Below are 19,627 nucleotides of genomic sequence, written 5' to 3'. Positions count from 1 at the left end.
ATTGTGTGATGATGGTTAAGAATGAAATTTTTAATTTTTGAAATTTATTTTCAATTTTAAATAATATTTTGAAGTTTATTTGACTTTACGAGAACAATAACAATAAACATCTTTTTGTGCCAAAATTATCGAATTTTTCAATTTCGAAATATTTGTTAATGTCGCTAATTTCATATATAAAAAAAAATTTAATTGATAAATATACTAGGTAGAGTATAATGATTTTTCTAACTTTAAAAAAAAAACATATATATATATACATAACTTTTTACTAATCTATAATTAAATTATATTAATATTATTGTTTTAATTAATTTATATTAAATTTAATTTATGATAAAAGAAAAAGTATCATCTTTAAACAGATTTACAATCTTTAAACTCACATTACTTGAATTTTCATGATTAAATTACATGTTCTAATTCCATTTCTTATTATTAACAACACAAATATGTTTTTTCATTATTTTTTAAATTTATTTAAATATAATTAACTTTGAATTAAACACTTCTAACAGAATAGATAGGAGTTCTTTTTATAAATTCATCCAACTTAGTCTTAAATAATTCACTTTCAATGGCTTCATTCATAGAACATAAAGGATTTTTTACAACATATTCGACATAAATTTGACTGTAGATTTGTTGAAGAATATCTCTATTGTTAGGTGAAACAATGTCTGTGTTTAATACAAATTTTAAACCTGTAGGTGTTTCAAAATAATTCAAAACATATTTGCTTGTTTTGTAATATAAAAAACCTTCTTTTACATCCATTGGAGAAATTCTGGTAACAAAAGTTTTTAATGAAAAAAGCATCCCATACATTAATTTTCCCTCCTGAAATTTAATTTAAAAAATTTTAAATGAACCTGAAATGTGATACATGAAGAAATTAAAAAAAAAGAAAAAAAAAATTCACTTCTTCTCTTGTCATTCCTGATTGCTTAACTCTAAACCATTCAGCATAATATAAAAGCGTTCCATTTTTATCGAATAAATAAAAATTATAAATGGTCATTTTTAATTCATTTCAAGAAACAAAATTGTAAAAAAAAAAAAAAAAAAAAACACCACCACTCTATTTTAATAATATCATTTTAAAATAATTTAAGAGACCCAAAGGCGGTCACATAACATTGTATTGGATCGTGTAAATAGCAAATTAGTCATGTCACACAATCTACGTTTTTTTCTATATCCACGTCAAACCATTGTCGTTTCATTTAAATCAAAATTATTTTCTATCGTTTTGTTAATTTTTATTTGTAATTTTTAAAGAATGGCTGCAGTAACGAAAAAAATTTTTGGTCAATTAAAAAGTCCTGAATTTAGGAGTTACTTAATGAGGTAAAATATTATTGTTTTTTTTTTATAAATATAAAATTTTAACAGACTTAATTTATAAAGTTACCTTGAAATTATTGAAGGACAAAAAGTTTAAAAGTAACTTTTTTTTTTTTTTTTTTTTTTTAAACAGCACTCATTTTTGGGGACCCGTTGCAAATTGGGGAATTCCTTTAGCTGCCATTAGTGATATAAGAAAAAATCCAAAATATATCAGTGGAAAAATGACTCTTGCCTTGTGCGTTTATTCTCTTATTTTTATGAGATTTGCCGTCAGAGTTCAACCAAAAAATTTACTTTTATTTGCATGTCATTTAACTAATGAATGCGCTCAATTGGTTCAGGGAGTTAGATTTATTAATTATAATTATGTAGAAAAAAATAATGATAATAATCTTTGACAAATTATTTTTTGTTAGTTTTATAATTTATAAAAATAATAATAATTATGTTGTAGACTTTTTATTATTAACAATAGTAAAACATACATTCCAGGTAAAATTTTTATCTAATTTAACGAAATCTTTATTTTAAGTTTTTAAACAATTGTTGTTGTCGAGAAACATTAAGGGCCATTATTTTATTACAATTATTCAAAATTTATATTTATTTAAGTAAAAATGTTATGTAATTAATCATAAAACTCTAACCTTCATTATTTATTCTTTAAGGTCAGTAACATACATTTTTACTATGAAAAGTACAACACTAATCATATCAGCGATTGTAATTACTTAATACATAAATGTGATATAAATTATTATTTTATTTAAAAATCTTAATTTATTTAAAAAAAAATTGACTGTTAAATTATATCATGTTAATGTTGTACTGATTTAAAAAAAAAAAAAAAAAAAAGTATAAAAAATATATTAATTTTATACTTATAAATTTTATATCTCCCATTGACATATTTATTGAAATTTTGTTATTAAAAAAAACTTTAAGAAATTATTTAAAGCAATGATTTATTATTATTATTATTTCATAATGATAATAATAATAATATTTTTATGACAAATGAATGAATGCCATTAAATTATATTTTTTTTTTATTAAATGTTACATAATTAAGTTTTTTATCTCCTAACATTATCCAAGGCTGTTATTATAATTTTTCTTCTTCTTAATACTAATTTTATAATTATTGTTTTAATAATAATTTAAATTTGACATTTCATCATTTTTTCTGTTTGCGTTTTAAATTTTTTATATTAAAATCAGGATAGTTTTCACTCATAAAGGAAAAAAACTAATAATAATAATAATATCACTTATGGTATTTTAAATAGAATTTCCCAATTAAAAAAAATGTTATTGTAAATTTATCACATAAATGATTTTATTTGTAAATTAATAATTTTTATCAACCTTGTAATAAAATAATTTGATTAAAGTATTGAAAAATAAAAAAAATGGAAAAGAAATAGAAATGCAGAAAACTCGTTTCCTCATTAAATTACCGGTTATTCAAGATATATATATATAAATTTTTTTTTTGCTACCAAGTTTTAACTGTAGATCATGTTAAAATTTATTTATATAAATAACATTTTATTATTACCTTTGAAAAAAAAAAAAAAAAATTACGATAAAATATCCCACCATTTCATACCTTAAAATTATAATTTTTCTCTCTTTTAATATTGATAATTTTTTAATAAGGGAAAAAAAAGGGAAGAGGAAGAGGAAGAGGAATATTTGATGTAATTTTTTAAATTCAAAAATTTAATTAATTGAAAGAATGATAATGAGTGATGATAAATTTTTGAATTGTTTTTTTTTGGGTTCATTTGTTCGAAAATTATTATTATTATTATTATTTTTTTTTTTAAATAATTTAAAAAAAAAAAAAAAGTTAATAAATTCCTTATTTTGGAATTTTAATTTAATGGGCTCGGTATTTTTAACCGTATTTTATTTCGGTGTATTTATTATTATATTAATAGCCGTTTATGTTCTTATGTGTTATCTATATTATAGATTTACGGAATATTTAAATCGAAGAAATTAATTTATATAATTATGAATGAGATTTTATTTATTTAACAAGGTAAATAATGAAAAACAAAATTTTTTTCTTTCATTCTGTTATTTTATTTTTTTTTTTTTTTTGAAATGTTTTCAAATAACAAATGCTATTACTATTATCGTTTTTCAATTGTCGACATCTGGACAAAATGGCTAAAAATATTTTCGAAGCGTGAAATTTTAACTTCAATGTTTCGGTCCTTACAAAAAACAATTTGATCAATTTGCACATAATATTATTTTACATCGTCATTTTTTTCGATTCGCGAAATCTTTTGGGTAAGTTTTTTTTTTTTTTTTTTTTTTTTTTTTATAAAACATTTTATTTGCCGAATGTTTCTTTTTTAAATACGAGGTCGATATCGCGGGGAAAATGGGGGGAGCGAAAAAAAAAAAAAAAAAAAAAAAAAAAATTTTTTTTAATAAGACATGATATAGAATTCGAATGAAAACGTTATGGAAAGAAAATTTTTATAAAATTTTAATGTTGTTTTAGAATATTCTAGAAAATGTTATTTACTAACAATTACAAAAAAAATGTATATATATATATATATATATATATATATATATATATATATATAGAAAACTTTTTAAAAATAATAAACCGTTACTACGGTTATGATAATTATTTAAAATTCGTTTTTTTTTTTTTCCGTTAAATTGTAAAAAATTTAATTTTGCGTTTTACTTGTAATTAATATTTTTTTTTTGGTTTTGATTTAAAATGGAAAAACTTTGAGAAATTATCAAAAAAAAACCGCAATAAATAATTTATTTTAAAGATGAAATCAATGGGAAAATAAAGCTGCGAATTCAAAAAAAAAAAAAAAAGAAAAAAATTTGCATTATTTTTATTTTTACCAATAAAACTACCACACTGAGTTATGGGGTGTATTTTAGTGCCTTATGAAGGGTAAAACTAGTTTTTGCCTTAGTTAAATCTTAACTCTTTTGTTAAAAATCTCTGGCAGGGGATAAAAAAAAAAAAAAAAATTTTTATAAAGATTTTATTTAAGGCAAGTTAAGTAAATAATTTTTTTTTTTTTTTTTACATATTTGAGGTTACAATACACGGTTGGTAGTCAAAGTTATAAGGCGAGTGAGTAAACTCGAATCGGACGGTTTTTATTTTTTAACACACAAAAAAAAAAAAAAAAAATTTATTTAGAAAGTGGTTGCTGGACCGTCAGGATGACGGTCATTTTTCTTAAGTGGTGTGCACCTCATGGTATTCAACTGGAGTGAGTTTGGTTAGGAAAATAAAGAGCCGGTGTTAAACCGGCAACAGACGTACAATACCGGTTTCGGTTACCGGTAAAAAAAATTTCCTTTTTTTTTGTTAAGAACTATGTAGAAATTTCAATATATATATATATTTTTCTAGAGTTTTTTCGCAAAAAAAAATCTAAATTTTTTTTGTTTATTATTATTGTATAAGTGTTTGATGATTTTGTTTTAATTTTCTTTGATTTTTTTTGTTTTTTGTTTGCAACTTTTTTATTTTTATTTTTTTTTGTATTTTAATTGTGAAACATTTTCGAAGAAAGTTTAAGGAAACAACGTTGTCGAGGGTTCAATAGAGTAAATCTTGATATTTAGGGTAAGCAATATACATTATTTACTTTCTTTTTTTTTTTTCATTTAATATATTTGGACGGATTAGTTTCAATATAAAAATATAAAATATTAAATAATTTGTACACTATATAAAATAAAATTGCTTCTTCGTTTTTTGCATAGTCTGTATAAATAATTACTTAATGTAAGTTTGTAAACATCTCTCGATTTTAAACTTTGAGACGTATAAATGTGTCGCATAGTTACTATAAATTATCTTGAACACATTTTTTTTTTTTTACTATTGTCAAAGCTTTCAAATAGCAATAAAAAACAGTTTTCAGTAGTTACTAACATTCGTGATAGTTTTAAACTACTTTAAAGAAATATAAAAAAAATATTGAGATTATTAAAAGATATGTACAGGGGCAAATAAAGGAAGCCTTGGCTAGGCGACATTTTAACATGTCAAATCTTGTTGCCGTGTCACTAACAATATTTTCAAATTCAGATTCCATAATTTGGCCATCATAATATGTAATTGGATCTTCAAACGGATATTCATATCCCTGTTTGCATTCGCATTTATAACCTCCTGTTTCGTATCCCCTACCCAAGATCGGAACACACTAAAAAAAAAAATTATATGTTCGTAAAGTAATTTTCTTAGATGTGAGGGTTTAAATTATAATTTTAACTTATGCTTTAACTACTTACGTAAGACGTTTTTTGGTCACATTTATGCGTTTCCTTAAATGCATTTGGAGTTGAATATTTGGAGGGACACTGATTGATATCTAATTGCAAAAGATCCATTGTGACTGTGACTACGCCTCTGAAAAATAATATTCGTACGTTAAAACTTTTAAAATTCTTCCATTCGAAAAAAATAAGAAAGATTCTTACTTAAATTCCAAGTCTGCTTTTAAACTATTCCATCCGAAGAAAGGAGCTGCGTATGTTATAACCCATTTAGGTACTTTTCCATCACAATCAAAATACGGTGAAGTCCAATACCCGTGATCGAGATTGGCAGCTCTGTAGGATGTCGGATAATGTTCGTACTTGATTTGATTTTCTCCTGTTTCGTTTTGCCTTATTTTTATTTTTAAATAAAACTTTTCAAGTGAATCAAAATTAGATGCCCATCTTTGCTTTAAGAATTGAAACCACGGTTTGTTAGTATAAATTTCATTTGATTTATTTAATCTTGCAAGATCCTCCATTTTAAAAATTCTTGTATTTAATTGTGTTTTATAAGCGTAAGGTGCAAAGTAGGTCCTGTTTGTAAATTTTTTTCTTTCCCAAAAAGTTCCCGCGGCCCAAATTTTTGTATCTCCCATGACCAACGCCAAAGTTTCCCCCATCATTTGATCTTCAGTTAAAGGACCATCGGCAACTCTTTTACCAGAAAAAACTTCTTTCGGATCGGAAATTTGTAGGAAACCACTTATAAAATTAGCCAGTCTCAATGCCATTTTAGCTTCGTTTTCATAATGCTCTTCAGCTCCGTAACTGTAGCTTCCTTGCAAAATTAAATCTTCTGGACGATACCTACAAAATATGTAATTAAATAACAAAAGGCAATCGTTTTATTTTTACTCTTTAAAATATCATTGAGTTTTGATACCTACTCTTTACAGTTTCTTTCATTTACGCCTAAAATAAATTTAAGAACTGAATGGATATTTATTTTGCTGACATGAATTGAGTTAGGACCGGTAAAATTAAAATCGGAAGCATTGTTGAAAGTACGATATTCGTAATATCGATCTAAATACTTTTCTCTTTGAAATTTGGTTGCTCTGTCCCATTGAGCCGGTAATTTATGAATCCCTTTTTAAAAAAAAAAAAACAATATATTACCAATAATTAATTTTAAAATTAAAGAAACTTAAAAAATTTTTATTGCTTACATCCAATTTTTAAACAATCGTATCCATTGTAATAATGTTCGGCAGAAGCTCGCTCAATAACTTCACCCAAAAATGGCCTCCTTACAACGTTAGGTAATCGATAGCCAGGCCGACACCTACACTGATACCCGCCTCTTCTAAAACCCCATCCATTAAGCGGTTCACATTCTGTGGTTTCTTTTTTACATCGTGCAGTGTCAGCAAAACGATTGGGACCATCATTTCCTGGACCACGAGGACACTGATTTATATCTATTCTTTCAAAATCCATTTCAAGAACTGATACCGCTGTGTACCTTTTAATTCATTATAATAATTTTAATAAAATTAAACAATAGTAGGATAGACTGAGATTAGAATGAATAAATTTTACACTAACGTAGGATATTCAATATGACGAAAAGTTGTATGCCTGGGATAAATATCTGCAACTGGAACCACTGCAGCAACTAACCACTTATTCGATCTGCCACAATCAAAATAAGGTCTTGTCCATTTAACGGGGCCAGGAACCTCGTCGGAACCTACGAGAAATTAATAATTTTTTATTATTATTATTTTTTCTTTTTTTTTAGATTCTATCGAAAATATAAGCAAACCTGGTGGGCCGTGGAAGGTAAAGGTCTCATTGGTGTTGTTGGCATAACGAATTGCAACTTGGTAAGTTGTTTTTGTGTCGTGTCTACCAGATACTTGATCAGGAAGCCATTTTTTGTACCTATTAACAATTATCAATTCCAATTTTATTAATTCTAACAATTACTCAAAAAAACTTAAGTCCAACTTTAGATAACTTTATTTTTCTTGGTTTAACTAAATCGGTCTAATGTTTAGTTAAAGCTTTTAAAATACTTTTAGTTTAGCCTTCTTCTATAATACATTAATTTTTTATATACAACCTTAATTAGCGTAAATTAATCAGATTATAAAAAATTAAATACAATATCATAATTCAAAACTAATTAGCATTTTGAATAATATGTCGAATTTAACATTCTATAAATATAACTTATTTATTAATATTTCAAAAAATATGAAATTAAAATATCTTATTAAATAGTTAATTTTAGGACTGAGCTGTGTTACTTTTTTAATTTATGCCTATGCAAGATTAATAATGTCAAAAATTTTTTAAATAATTTTTCTTATAATTATTTCAATTATAAAGTATAAAAATATTTAAAGCGCTCAAAAATAATATAAAATATTAGTAAATTTTAAATGAAAGCTAAAAAAAGAAAATTTTAAAAGTGATTAAATTGTAAAAAAAAAAAAAAAAAGCATTAAAAATTAGGGTCTTTTAAGTTCATATAAAAGAGCAACTAACACAAACTATTTATTCTTAAAAAGGTTAATTACAAAAAAAAATAAAAGTAAAAAAACGTGAATAAGTTTGTATGGTTGAAAAAAAAATAATAATAAAAGTAAAAAGGTTTCAAAAAAGTCAGGGTGCCTTTCCCCAACCCCTTGATTTTTTGGGAGAAAAAAAAAAATAATAAAAATACACTTGTTAGCAGTGATGGGTAGGCAACCCTCTAAGGTATCAACTATATTTCTGGAATCAAGTGTATTTTAATTGTGTTAAAAAGATACATAAACCCTCTAAGAAAGTTGGGTCAAGGGTTAAAAGGGGTGTATTTTTTGGGTAGTTTTAATAATTGCTCGCGATTTAAGGTAACTTTAAAGGTCAAAAAAAAAAGGGAAATTAAGAACCTCTACAAGGTTAATAGATCAATATTTCTTTAAATATTTCTCTTTGTCTTAAATTTACTTTAAAAAAATTTTTTTTTTGAAGTATCAAGAATGAATCGATTTGATTACATTTCTAAATATCTACAAATTAATAGTAAATCTAAATGATTAAAATATGTAAAAGTATAATCTAATGCTACTAATTAAGATTATATAAAATCTAAAATTTCAAATATGCGAGTAATGATTTTTATATAGATTCTTTGTAGAAATTACGATATTAAAAAATAAAAACAAATTACCATTCATTTGTTCTGTAAAAATCAGAAGTGTAATCCATGCTTGAAGTATCTGGAGGAAATGCACCCAAATCCTGTATTGTAAATGTGTTCAAAGTTGATATTCTCTCAAGATGAATAGGATCATTAAAATCATCTGCCCTGAGTCAAAAAAATAGTTTTTATTAATATTAAAGCTATGTTGATTTATTTATACATAAATTATATGTATAATACCTGTATGCTCGAGGTGCAAATTTTGGCATTGTTTTATTAAAAAATCCTCTGTAGGATGGTGTATAAGATGTATTTGGAGCAAAATAAATTGCAGAAGCATTTATGTGTGGGTTAGCAGATACATCTGCTACGGTGGATAAAATGTAATACATCATTCCTGGATCATAGGTATCATTTATCGCAGGCCTAATAAAACGTGATTGTAATATGTAACTCCAAAAAAAGCTTCTACTTAACGCCAAGTTATGCAAGTGTAGTAATGCTGTTCTATTAGGGAAAACAGGATTTATATTTATATCTTTTATGTCAGGTAAATGTGATACAGAGTCTTCTGGTAAAAATAAATCCCCTAAATGTTGAATAGGACAATTTTCCCAATTTACTTTTTCCATTTTGTATGTTACTTCATCAAAAGCATCTCTAGTTTGCACATTCATACTGTCCTCGGATGCCATTGCACAACAAAGTTAAAAGCACCAATATTAAACTGTACATTATAGTATTAAAAAAACAAACACCAAAAAAAAAACTTAATTTAAAAAAATCGATTGTTTTCGATTATAACATAAATTCAATGATCAAATCATTTCAACGGTAACAAGTGTCCTGACGTCATTGCCCTGCCCATTTAGTATTCACAATAAATTTCGTCCCGCGTAATTTTTTAGTTGTTGGCAACTCTGAAATCGGTTCAATTTTTCGGTAATTTACTAAATTATTTCAATAAAAAAATAAAATAACCATAATTTCGGTACTGTAAGTTCAATGATTTTTTATATTTAAAAGTTATTTTGTATACTTTTATTTTTCAATTTCTTGTTTGTAAATTATTATTGTAATTATTATTTTGCGCATCCGTAAACTTATAAAAGCAGTTTATGGTTAAAAACAGTTGATTTATTGAATACTGCTTAGCAAGTTTTTTTTTTTTTTTTTTTTAACTAGCCCTATGCAGGATCCGGAATTGCGATTTATTAACAGAATGAAAATTAAAATAATTCGCAGATTTTAAAAATCCTTTTTACCCTTTTTAGATATTCCGTTGACCTGTATAAAACAAACTAGTTTGGCCGGTATTCTGCAACTATTTTAAAAGTTCGTTTGATTTACCATTGATTTAATATCTGTGCATGTTAAAAAAAAAAAAAAATAGCTATTTAAAGTGGAACACGAGAAATGTATTTTTTTATATAATCTGTAACGTATATTCATATTGAAATTTTGCAAGTATTTTTTTTTTATTCTACTGTACATAAATTGAAGCAAAATTCAAGATCAAAAAGGGGTGAATAAATCGAGGACCATGAGTTGCATTGCCTTCATTGAGATTCTCCCCCTCGTTCAACTTCCTTTTCTTTATAACACTTATGCAGCATCCGACATCGAAAACTTGTTTTCAGAGTAGGAAATTTTTTTAACCGACCTTTTTAATATGACATTCTCACGATTTTTCTTTTGGTGGTAATGAACTGGTGAAAATTATTAAAATAAAATCATAACTCTTATTGCGCTGACAGTCCCTAACTTTTTATTGATAACTGCCACCCTCTTCCTAATATGCGATTTATCTTTCAGTTTATATATCTTCAGATGGATAGCTGTCATTTTGGATTTACAATATTAATATTTTTCTTTTAAAATTTAATTTTAAAAATTTGAAGATAAGTAATATTGATAATTAACGAAATGACAGTTTTCAATGATTAAGATGCTCTAAATGTTAACCGATAAGAACAAACGATATTTTTCCGTTATTAATTAAGATAAAAATCACAAGTTGTTGAACTTATATAAATGTAATTTTTTTTTTTTTTTTTGCGTAAGTGTAAGAAGTAAAATTTGCACAAAAATATAGCTTTTTGTAGTTTTTGGGGGGGAATGGAATGGAAAGGAAAAATGTAAACAAACGCTCTGTTATTTCTTCCTAATGTTAAAATGACCATAAAGAACTTGGGTTCGAGAATCCGGCCCTGCGCTTAATTATGAAACCCCGTATTGTCTCACGTTGACGTCTGCCGCCATTTCCCCTTCGTGAAGTGTAAAATAGAATAGAGGTACATATTTTTATATAAAAAACTTTGTTAATTAATTGTGAGTATGTAAATATATAAAAGTTGTTGACTTTGTCGTTAACTAAAAAAAAATAAGTCGTGTTATTGTTTATTTAATTACTTACAAACCACTGTATTAATCATTATTTTTATATCGTAAGTAATTTTCTGTGACCGGTGACCGGTTTAATTAGCCTTTTTTATATTATTTTTAATCCAATAACTCTTGCATTCAGCTTGTCATATTTGAAACAAACAAGCATTTTCACTGTAATTACTGATAACTATCTCTTATGTGTATTGTATGATTAGCAGTATATTATGCGTGGGCTCCATTGTGATAGCAGGTATATTTAAGGTTATTCCCCTTGTATTATTAAATTTAACATTAATTGATGCTCGAAATAATTTAAGCAAAACAATTGCACCATTTTAATAAACTTTTGTTTATGTTAAATTTTGTTCACCAATGTTTTATTATTATAATTGGCGCGCACACGTTTTTAACCACAATTCGCACATACCAATTCGTAAAAGCTTTTTAATATTTTGCGAGCCAAAATATTTTTTTATGAATAGATCTCCTTAAATTTTGCTTTCTTATATTGCAGTTCATGAAATGGCGGAGGGGAACGGGGAGTTATCAATAAAAGAGGAACATGATTTAGAGAGAACACTTGATTACCATAAGTTGATAGATTATGGACTTGACGCAAAGGTTGCTACCAAATTAGATGAGATTTATCAAACTGGTAAGTTTTTTATTTTATTTTATATATTTAATTTATAATAAAAACATTTAAATTTGAAAAAAAGCCTAAAAGGCATTAAAATACTTGGAAAATCTTTTAAAATAAATATTAATGTAACTTATCATTTGCCTCCAGGAAAACTTGCTCACATCGATTTGGATGACAGGGCTTTGGATGCTTTAAAAGAGTTTCAAGTAGAAGGTGCTCTTAATGTTTTGACACAGTTTTTGGAATCAAATTTAGAGCATGTTTCCAACAAATCTGCTTATCTATGTGGAGTTATGAAAACATATAGGCAAAAAAGCAGAGCTGGTACTACAGGTAGTGCCTTAACAGGTGGTCCAATAATAAAAGCTCCTGATGAGGAAAAAATTAAAGTTTGTTTTTTTTTTTTTTTTTTTTTTTTTTTTTTTTTTGTTTGTTTGTTTCATTTTGTAGAATTATTTAGAAATTAATAGTGTTATTAAGTTGTATTTATGCAAAATGATTTTAATTACAGGCTATATTAGACAGAACTGGATATACTTTAGATGTGACTACCGGTCAAAGAAAGTATGGTGGTCCTCCTCCTAATTGGGAAGGTCCTACTCCAGGCTCGGGTTGTGAGGTATAACTTAAAAAATTAGTAATTTCATTATTAATTTGTATTAAAATTAAAATTTTATTTTTTATTTAGTCTGTATTATAAAGATATAAACTTTTAATTTTTTTACAAACACAGGTTTTTTGTGGAAAAATTCCAAAAGATATGTACGAAGATGAGCTAATTCCATTGTTTGAAAAATGTGGATCAATCTGGGACTTGAGATTAATGATGGATCCCATGACAGGCCAGAACAGAGGCTATGCTTTTGTGACCTTTACCAGTAAAGAAGCTGCTCAAAATGCTGTTAGAGAGGTATGTTTTATGTTTTTCTTCGATTGTCTTTAAAAAAAAATTAATGAAAGGGTAGTCGTGTCAGGGTTGTTTAATAATTTTATGTTTTACATTTTATTTTATTTCTTTTTTTTCTTTTTATAAATTTTAATTGTAGCTCAAATAACTCGGCTAATTTTACTTTGTTGTAAATTACTTTACGTTGGTGTTTTTTAGAGAGAATTTTATAAATAATTAGTCAGTTTTCGATATAAAATTAACGAATTTTCCAAACTAAAATGGTTATTTCAATAACAACCGTTAAAAGTTGAAATTTCATAGACGTAAATAGAAAATTAAAAATCAAAAATGATATTTTTTAAATAATATTATGTTTTAAGAATTTTTAAAAATTAATTAACTAATAATGATTAAATTAAACTTATTAATCACAATGCAAACAGTTTATAAAAAAATGATAATAATTAACTTACAAATTCAATTTTCTTTAATTTATTTATTTATTTAAATTTATGTTTATACAGCTAGATAATCACGAAATGAAACCTGGAAAACCTTTGAAAGTTAACATTAGCGTACCGAACCTGCGACTCTTTGTCGGAAATATACCAAAATCTAAAGGCAAAGAGGAAATCATGGAAGAATTTAGTAAATTAGCAGGTAAAGCACTAGTTGATTACCTTTTTATTCATAGTAATTCCGTAAAACAACCTGTTTTGTGAACCTTCATCGAAAATATATTATGGTATTGTAGTTTAAGCCCTTATTAAAATTATTAAAAAAGTATGTAATGTTCTCAATAATTATTTTAAGTTGCTTGATCTTTTTTGCTTAACGGAAAATTCAGGATTTTAGGTTACTAAAGGTATGAAATCACTAATAATTTAAATTTTTCGTGTTTAAAATTAGTTAAGTAGTTGCGTACTGTTTATTTAAATATGATTGCTTTAAACCAATTGATAGTTTTTTTTTTTTTTTATTAAAAACTTTATTTTTCAGTCTTTAACATGTGTTTATAAGATTTTATGTGTAATTTAGAATTGAAAAAAAAAAAAAAAAAAAAAAAATTTTTTTGTGTTATGTAATGAAATATGGTTTATCATTAATTGATTGTTAGCCTGATGAGTTTTTTTTTTTTTTTTTTGAAAATTTTAAATAATGCATCTTGATTAATAAAATGTTACCCTTTTTACAACTTAAAAAAATTTGATTCATCAAATTAAATTGGGGATCAATGATTTTCCTTATAATTTGTGTTTAGTTTTCCCACAATTCGGTTCGTTTTTTATAATAATAATTAAAAGTAAATTTGATTTTTTTTTTTTTTTTTTTTGCAAAGGAAATAGTATAAAAACAATTTTTTTTCGAATAAATTGATTGAAATGTTTGCTGATAGGAAAAAGAAAAAAAAAATTTTGAATTTCGAGACATTTTTAATTTTACTATTTTATTTAACAGCTGGGTTAACAAAAGTGATCATATATAGCTCACCTGATGATAAGAAAAAAAATAGAGGTTTTTGTTTTTTGGAATATGAATCGCACAAAGCAGCATCCTTGGCCAAAAGACGTCTTGGTACAGGTCGTGTAAAAGTTTGGGGTTGCGACATAATTGTTGATTGGGCTGATCCGCAAGAAGAACCCGACGCCGAAACCATGTCAAAGGTTAATTTTCTTTTCTTTTTTTTTTGCTGGAATTTTTTTTTTTTTGAGGTTTATTATTTTTGATCGAAAGCGGTTTAAAGTAAAGTTATAATTTTTTTTTTTTTTAAAAAAAAAAAAAAAAGGTAAAAGTGTTATATGTGAGAAACCTGACGCAAGACTGTTCGGAAGAAAAGCTAAAAGAATCTTTTGAAGTTTATGGTAAAATCGACAGAGTAAAAAAAATTAAAGACTATGCATTTATACACTTTGAAGATAGAGATAATGCAATCAAAGCCCTCAATGAATTAAACGGTAAAGATTTGGCTGGAGCGTGTATTGAAGTGTCTCTTGCAAAACCCCCGTCCGATAAAAAGAAGAAAGAAGAGGTTTTAAGAGCAAGAGAAAGAAGAATGATGCAAATGATGCAGGGCAGGGGAGGGTAAGTTATCATTTTTTTATTTATTTATTTTTCATTTTAAAAAACAAAGTTTACAAATATTTATTTTATTAGCAGATCATCACCCAGTCATCCTGCCATGATGGGAAGTCCAATGGCATCTTTGCGTGGACCCGGAGCGGGTCCACGAGGTTCTGCTGGTGGTTTGAGATGCGCAGCCATGGGGAGGGGTGATTATGGTAAGTGATAATTAGAAGAAAAAAAAAAAAAAATTTTAGCCTATATGGCAAATTTAAAAAAAAAGAAAAGAAAACTGCGTGAAATAAAAAGTTTGCTATGGGCTTTCGTTTCTTTTTGTCTTTGCTGTTTTTTTTTTTTTTTTTTAACGCTTAACTTACTATTCGCATGTTAAAAAGAGTTATGGTTTGGGCTTATTCTAATCGCAGATATATGCCCCGAGGCCAAGGAAACATTCATATTATTTTTTAGCGATATATATATATAAAAAAGTAAGAAAATTACAAGCAAGAAAAACTTTATTCTTGTAGATTACGATTACGACTATTATGGTTACGGAGATTGTAGGGGCGGCTACAGTGATCCTTATTATGACGATTACTATCGATACGACGACTACTTTTATGATTTTACTCCGCCCCCACCGCCAGCTAGAGGGACCAGAAGCCGACAGGCTTTGTTGGTGGGTTCTCGAAAAATAAATTAACTATCTGTTTTATGTGATTTACCTATAAATGACTTATGAATGTCGCACTCGATGCAATCGGTTTGTAGACAATTTATACCATTTTAAAAAGCTTGTAATTTAGTTACAGTTTCATTTATAAAATTTATTTTTTTGTAGTTGGAAATTTTTATTTCCAATTTTTTTTTTTTTCTTGATCATTTTCAAGGCCAACTTATTTATTTTTTTCATTTGTATAAATTAGTTTTTTTCTGTTAAAACAACTTTTGTTTCATAGTTTTACGCTTTACTTTTCCTTATAAAAATTAAATTATTAATTTTTTTTATCTACATCCGACACATAAGCATTTATTTTAAATTATTTACAATATAATTTAGCCAATATGTTATTAACTCAAAATGTTGATATTCAATTTATTTATAAAAAAAATTTTTATATTTTATTGTAATCAATTTTTACATGATTAAACTATTAATAGAATTGCACGTAATATGCATACTGAGTGAGAAGCATGTATTTTTGGGCGTCATTCACTTTTAACTAATGTAAATAATAGCGAGGAGAATAAAAATAAAACAAAAAATTATAAAGGCGACAGTAATTAAATGTTCCAAATATTTTTTTTAATAATTTGCTTTTGATGAATTTTGCATGTGATTTTTCTGCTTTTGTTATCAGCATTTGCTTATCAACTTTATTTACTTTGTAATAATAACATAATAAAAAATTTGCTTAATTTTGATTAATTAGCGCTTTATACATATTTTCGTAAATATCTTCATCTGCATATAATTTATTATTACTTCTTTTTAGATTTCTATTAGTGAGTTTTCAATTAGAATATTGTTTAAACTTTTTTTAAAAAGTATTGCCTTCTTATTTGCATTTTTAATATTAAGCTAAATATTTTAGTTGACTTATGGGTTATCGAATACCTGCATTTTTTGGCTTGTTTCATACTAATATATAAAAAAAAAAAAAAATTATAAATCACATTTGCTTTACACATAAAAAAAAAAAAAAACCATCATCATGTTTACCTACCACCTAGTTCCACCTATTTTTAGGGACCTTCTGAATTGCATGCTTGTGACTGACCTCTTCCTCTTGAATTTAAAGAAGCCAAGGGACGCCGAAAAATCATCTCCTTACCTTCCTCGAACCGAAAACGATTTTGAACAGGTTTGTGTATATATCTATATATATATCCTATTTCCATTCCTTATTTTATTTTTTTTTTTTTTTTCCTTAAAATTTTCTTTTTTTTTTTTTTTGCATTGTTCGTTCGTGTCAAATTTTCGTGATTTTACTTATTGTTAAAATTAATTTTTTTAAATTTAAATAAAAATTTTTTTTTAGACTGGGCGTGGCCATGGAGCGGTGGCACGTGGGCAAGCAGGTGGGCGAACAGATGGGCCTCTTCCCCGTGGGCTGGCACGGGTGGCTCGCCCCGTAGTTTTAGAAGCCCGTGGGTTGGGTCGGGCCCTCGTCCAACATGGGCACCTGCCCGTCAAGGAAAATTCAGCAGGTAATACAAAAAAAAAAAAAATTCGATTTTTAATAAAAGCCATCGTTAAGGTGTTTTTCATTATTTAAAACTATTTTATTTTATTTTATTTATAGGTAAATGTAAAATCGGCGGAAGTCATCATTTGACTCCGAGGGGAATACAGCGTCGGATAAAGCAAAGTCAAAATAACATAATAAATCAACCAATTTCCACACAACATCCATTTTGGTTGTATATAAATGGAGGGTCCGGTTTTGATTATCGTGAAAACACTTATTCAACGAGGAGCTAACACGCCAGTTTTTTCTTACTTTCTTACTTTCATTATTTCTTTCTTTCTTTCAATTTTTTTTTTTTTCTTTTTTTTTTTATAACAACAACTGAAAGTTTTTTTTATAGCCGACGCTTAAGAATTTGAATGTTTTTTTTTTTTTTTTAAGCCGCTCAAAATATAAGCCAATCTACTACGTCCCGTGAAATTGTATTATTTTTTTTTTTTTCTTTTTGTTTTTTTTCGGTTCGAATGTAATTTTTTTTTTTTTTTTTTTTTTTTTAATTTTATAACTAACATCCTGGTTTTTTTTTTTTCTTTTGTGTAACTGAAACAGAAACTAATTAATTTTTTATTCGATTACACTTAGCCACTTGTGTAACTGCCTATATATAAATATTTCAAATTTTTTCAAGGCTCGTTTATTTCCTGTTTCATTTGTCAAAATTATTCCTTTGCCAATACATAAAATTGTTTTAATGAAAAATCTATTGAAATTTTTTATATACAAAACACATACATATATTTTTTTTTTTTATTTTTTATTTTATATAAATAATAATTTTTTTTATATTTAATAATAATATTTGTCGGTAGTAACTATATACATATATATATAAAACAAATTATTATTCACTGCCATTTTTATATTTTTTCCAGAAATTGTATTTTACCGGGGAATTTTCTTTTCTTTTTTTTTTTTACATTATTTTCGAAATAGAATAGTTAAATGAGACAGAAGCGGTGATTGATTGATTGATTGATTGATTATTCATTTGTTTTTTATAAGGGGAAAATAATAATAATAATTTGGTTTTTTTTTTTTTTTTGTTAAAAAGTTTTTTGTTCTCGCATCAATAGAATAAAACAAAAAAAAATTTTTTTTTTTTTATTTTTTCTTGCCCATATTTGCAAAAAAAAAAAAAAGAAAAAGAAAATGAAAATCGATGTAAAAAAAATTGTTATATTCTATTGATGCTTTTTATTTTTTATATTAATGAAATTATATTTAGAAAATTATTATTTAATTGTTTATAACGAATGGCAAATTTTCGATGGGGGAGGGAAGGGGGAAGGGAAATTCGGTCTTGAAATTTTTTTTAGTTTCTGAATGAAGAAGAATGTCAATTACGAACAGTTTTTCCTTTTTTTTTTTTTTTTTTTTTTTTTTTTTCAAAACATTTGGTGAAAACTGTTCGGAAAATTAAACTAATAAGCAGAAGATGTTTTTAAAATTTTTTTGTTGAGGCAAAGTATTATTATTATTATTTGATTATTATTTAGGGTAATAGAAAATAAGGGAAAAAAAAATAAAATAGAAAAAAAAAAAAGTTTAATTTTAAATATGACAATAAAAAAAATAAAGGGAAAAATTAGAGTGCTTGAAAAAGTTGTTTGTTTATTATTATTATTATTATTATTATTATTATGGTTATTATTATTATTATTATTATTAGTTTGTAAAAAAAAAAAATTACAATGATAAAGGTAAGTTTAGGTTGTTATTGTATCAAAATTGTATCACACGTTTACTTTTTAACTTTTTGTTACTGTTTAAATTTATCTGTGCTGTTATTATTATTATTATTATTATTATTATTATTATTATTATTATTGTCATAAAATTTCCTTTACCCCAACGGCGAATGGGTTTTTAAAATGGAAAGGAAAGAAAAAAAAAAAAAGGAAAAAGGAAAAAGTTAATTTTTTAATAATAAATAGAAAATGATTTAATGGATTTGAATTTTGCACTTTTATGTATAATTTTTTTTTTAAGTAAGTTGTGAAATCATGCAATGTTTCCGATTTTACACGAATTAAATAATAAATAAATAAATAAAATAAAAATAAATAAAAAAAAAATATAAAAAAATAAAATAAAAAAACAAATAAAAAAAAAATAATAAAAAAAATGTGGTCGCGGTTTTTTTTTTTTTTTCTTTTTTTTAATGTTTTTTTTTTTTTTTTTTATGTTGAGTTTCAGTTTTTTTTGGCTTTTGTTAAATTATTTATAAATATGATTGATTGATTAATAAGTTTTTTTTTTTTCACATAATTTTTTTTTTTTTTTATTTTTGATTTATTATTATTACGTTTTTTTTTTTTTTTTAATTTTGTTGACAGTTTTGTTTTTTGTGACTTGCTTATTTTGTTTAATTTATCAGTTTCAAATAACTGAAATATATTATTATTATTATTATTTTCTTTGCACCATAGTTAATCAACAATAATAATAATAATTTTTTTTTTCTTTTTTTTGTTTCCATTGGAATAAGTGTATTAGTGTGAAGTTATTATTATTATTATTATTTTTTATTTAAATATTTGCTGCCTGTTATGGTTTTTTTTCAAATAATACTT

The 19,627-nt window shown here is 25.3% G+C and overlaps 4 protein-coding genes across 4 annotated transcripts; 2 read left to right on the top strand and 2 right to left on the bottom strand.

Moving 5' to 3' along the window:
• Positions 1–501: 501 nt before the first annotated feature.
• Phum_PHUM268090 (trafficking protein particle complex subunit, putative) lies at positions 502–1,021 on the bottom strand (the record flags this gene model as incomplete). Its single annotated transcript, XM_002426629.1, has 2 exons — positions 502–840; positions 923–1,021. 2 exons carry the CDS (start codon positions 1,019–1,021, stop codon positions 502–504), a joined length of 438 nt encoding a protein of 145 aa, XP_002426674.1.
• A 261-nt stretch (positions 1,022–1,282) lies between these two features.
• Positions 1,283–1,748, top strand: Phum_PHUM268080 (uncharacterized protein; the record flags this gene model as incomplete). Its single annotated transcript, XM_002426628.1, has 2 exons — positions 1,283–1,350; positions 1,481–1,748. The coding sequence occupies 2 exons, from the start codon at positions 1,283–1,285 to the stop codon at positions 1,746–1,748; spliced, it is 336 nt and encodes a 111-aa protein (XP_002426673.1).
• Positions 1,749–5,306: 3,558 nt separating this feature from the next.
• On the bottom strand, positions 5,307–9,516 carry Phum_PHUM268070 (uncharacterized protein; the record flags this gene model as incomplete). Its single annotated transcript, XM_002426627.1, has 9 exons — positions 5,307–5,567; positions 5,656–5,773; positions 5,845–6,492; positions 6,573–6,774; positions 6,855–7,150; positions 7,234–7,378; positions 7,454–7,572; positions 8,849–8,986; positions 9,062–9,516. 9 exons carry the CDS (start codon positions 9,514–9,516, stop codon positions 5,307–5,309), a joined length of 2,382 nt encoding a protein of 793 aa, XP_002426672.1.
• Positions 9,517–11,416: 1,900 nt separating this feature from the next.
• Phum_PHUM268060 (Heterogeneous nuclear ribonucleoprotein Q, putative) lies at positions 11,417–15,505 on the top strand (the record flags this gene model as incomplete). The annotated part of the gene is made up of 10 exons (XM_002426626.1): positions 11,417–11,459; positions 11,724–11,864; positions 12,000–12,241; positions 12,364–12,471; positions 12,586–12,762; positions 13,266–13,401; positions 14,200–14,405; positions 14,528–14,823; positions 14,899–15,020; positions 15,330–15,505. The coding sequence occupies 10 exons, from the start codon at positions 11,417–11,419 to the stop codon at positions 15,503–15,505; spliced, it is 1,647 nt and encodes a 548-aa protein (XP_002426671.1).
• Between the last annotated feature and the right edge of the window lie 4,122 nt (positions 15,506–19,627).

This window comes from Pediculus humanus, genomic scaffold (genome assembly GCF_000006295.1).
Source record: "Pediculus humanus corporis 1103172107644 genomic scaffold, whole genome shotgun sequence".
Classification (NCBI taxonomy): domain Eukaryota; kingdom Metazoa; phylum Arthropoda; class Insecta; order Psocodea; family Pediculidae; genus Pediculus; species Pediculus humanus.
This window is presented reverse-complemented; position numbering and strand designations above follow the sequence as displayed.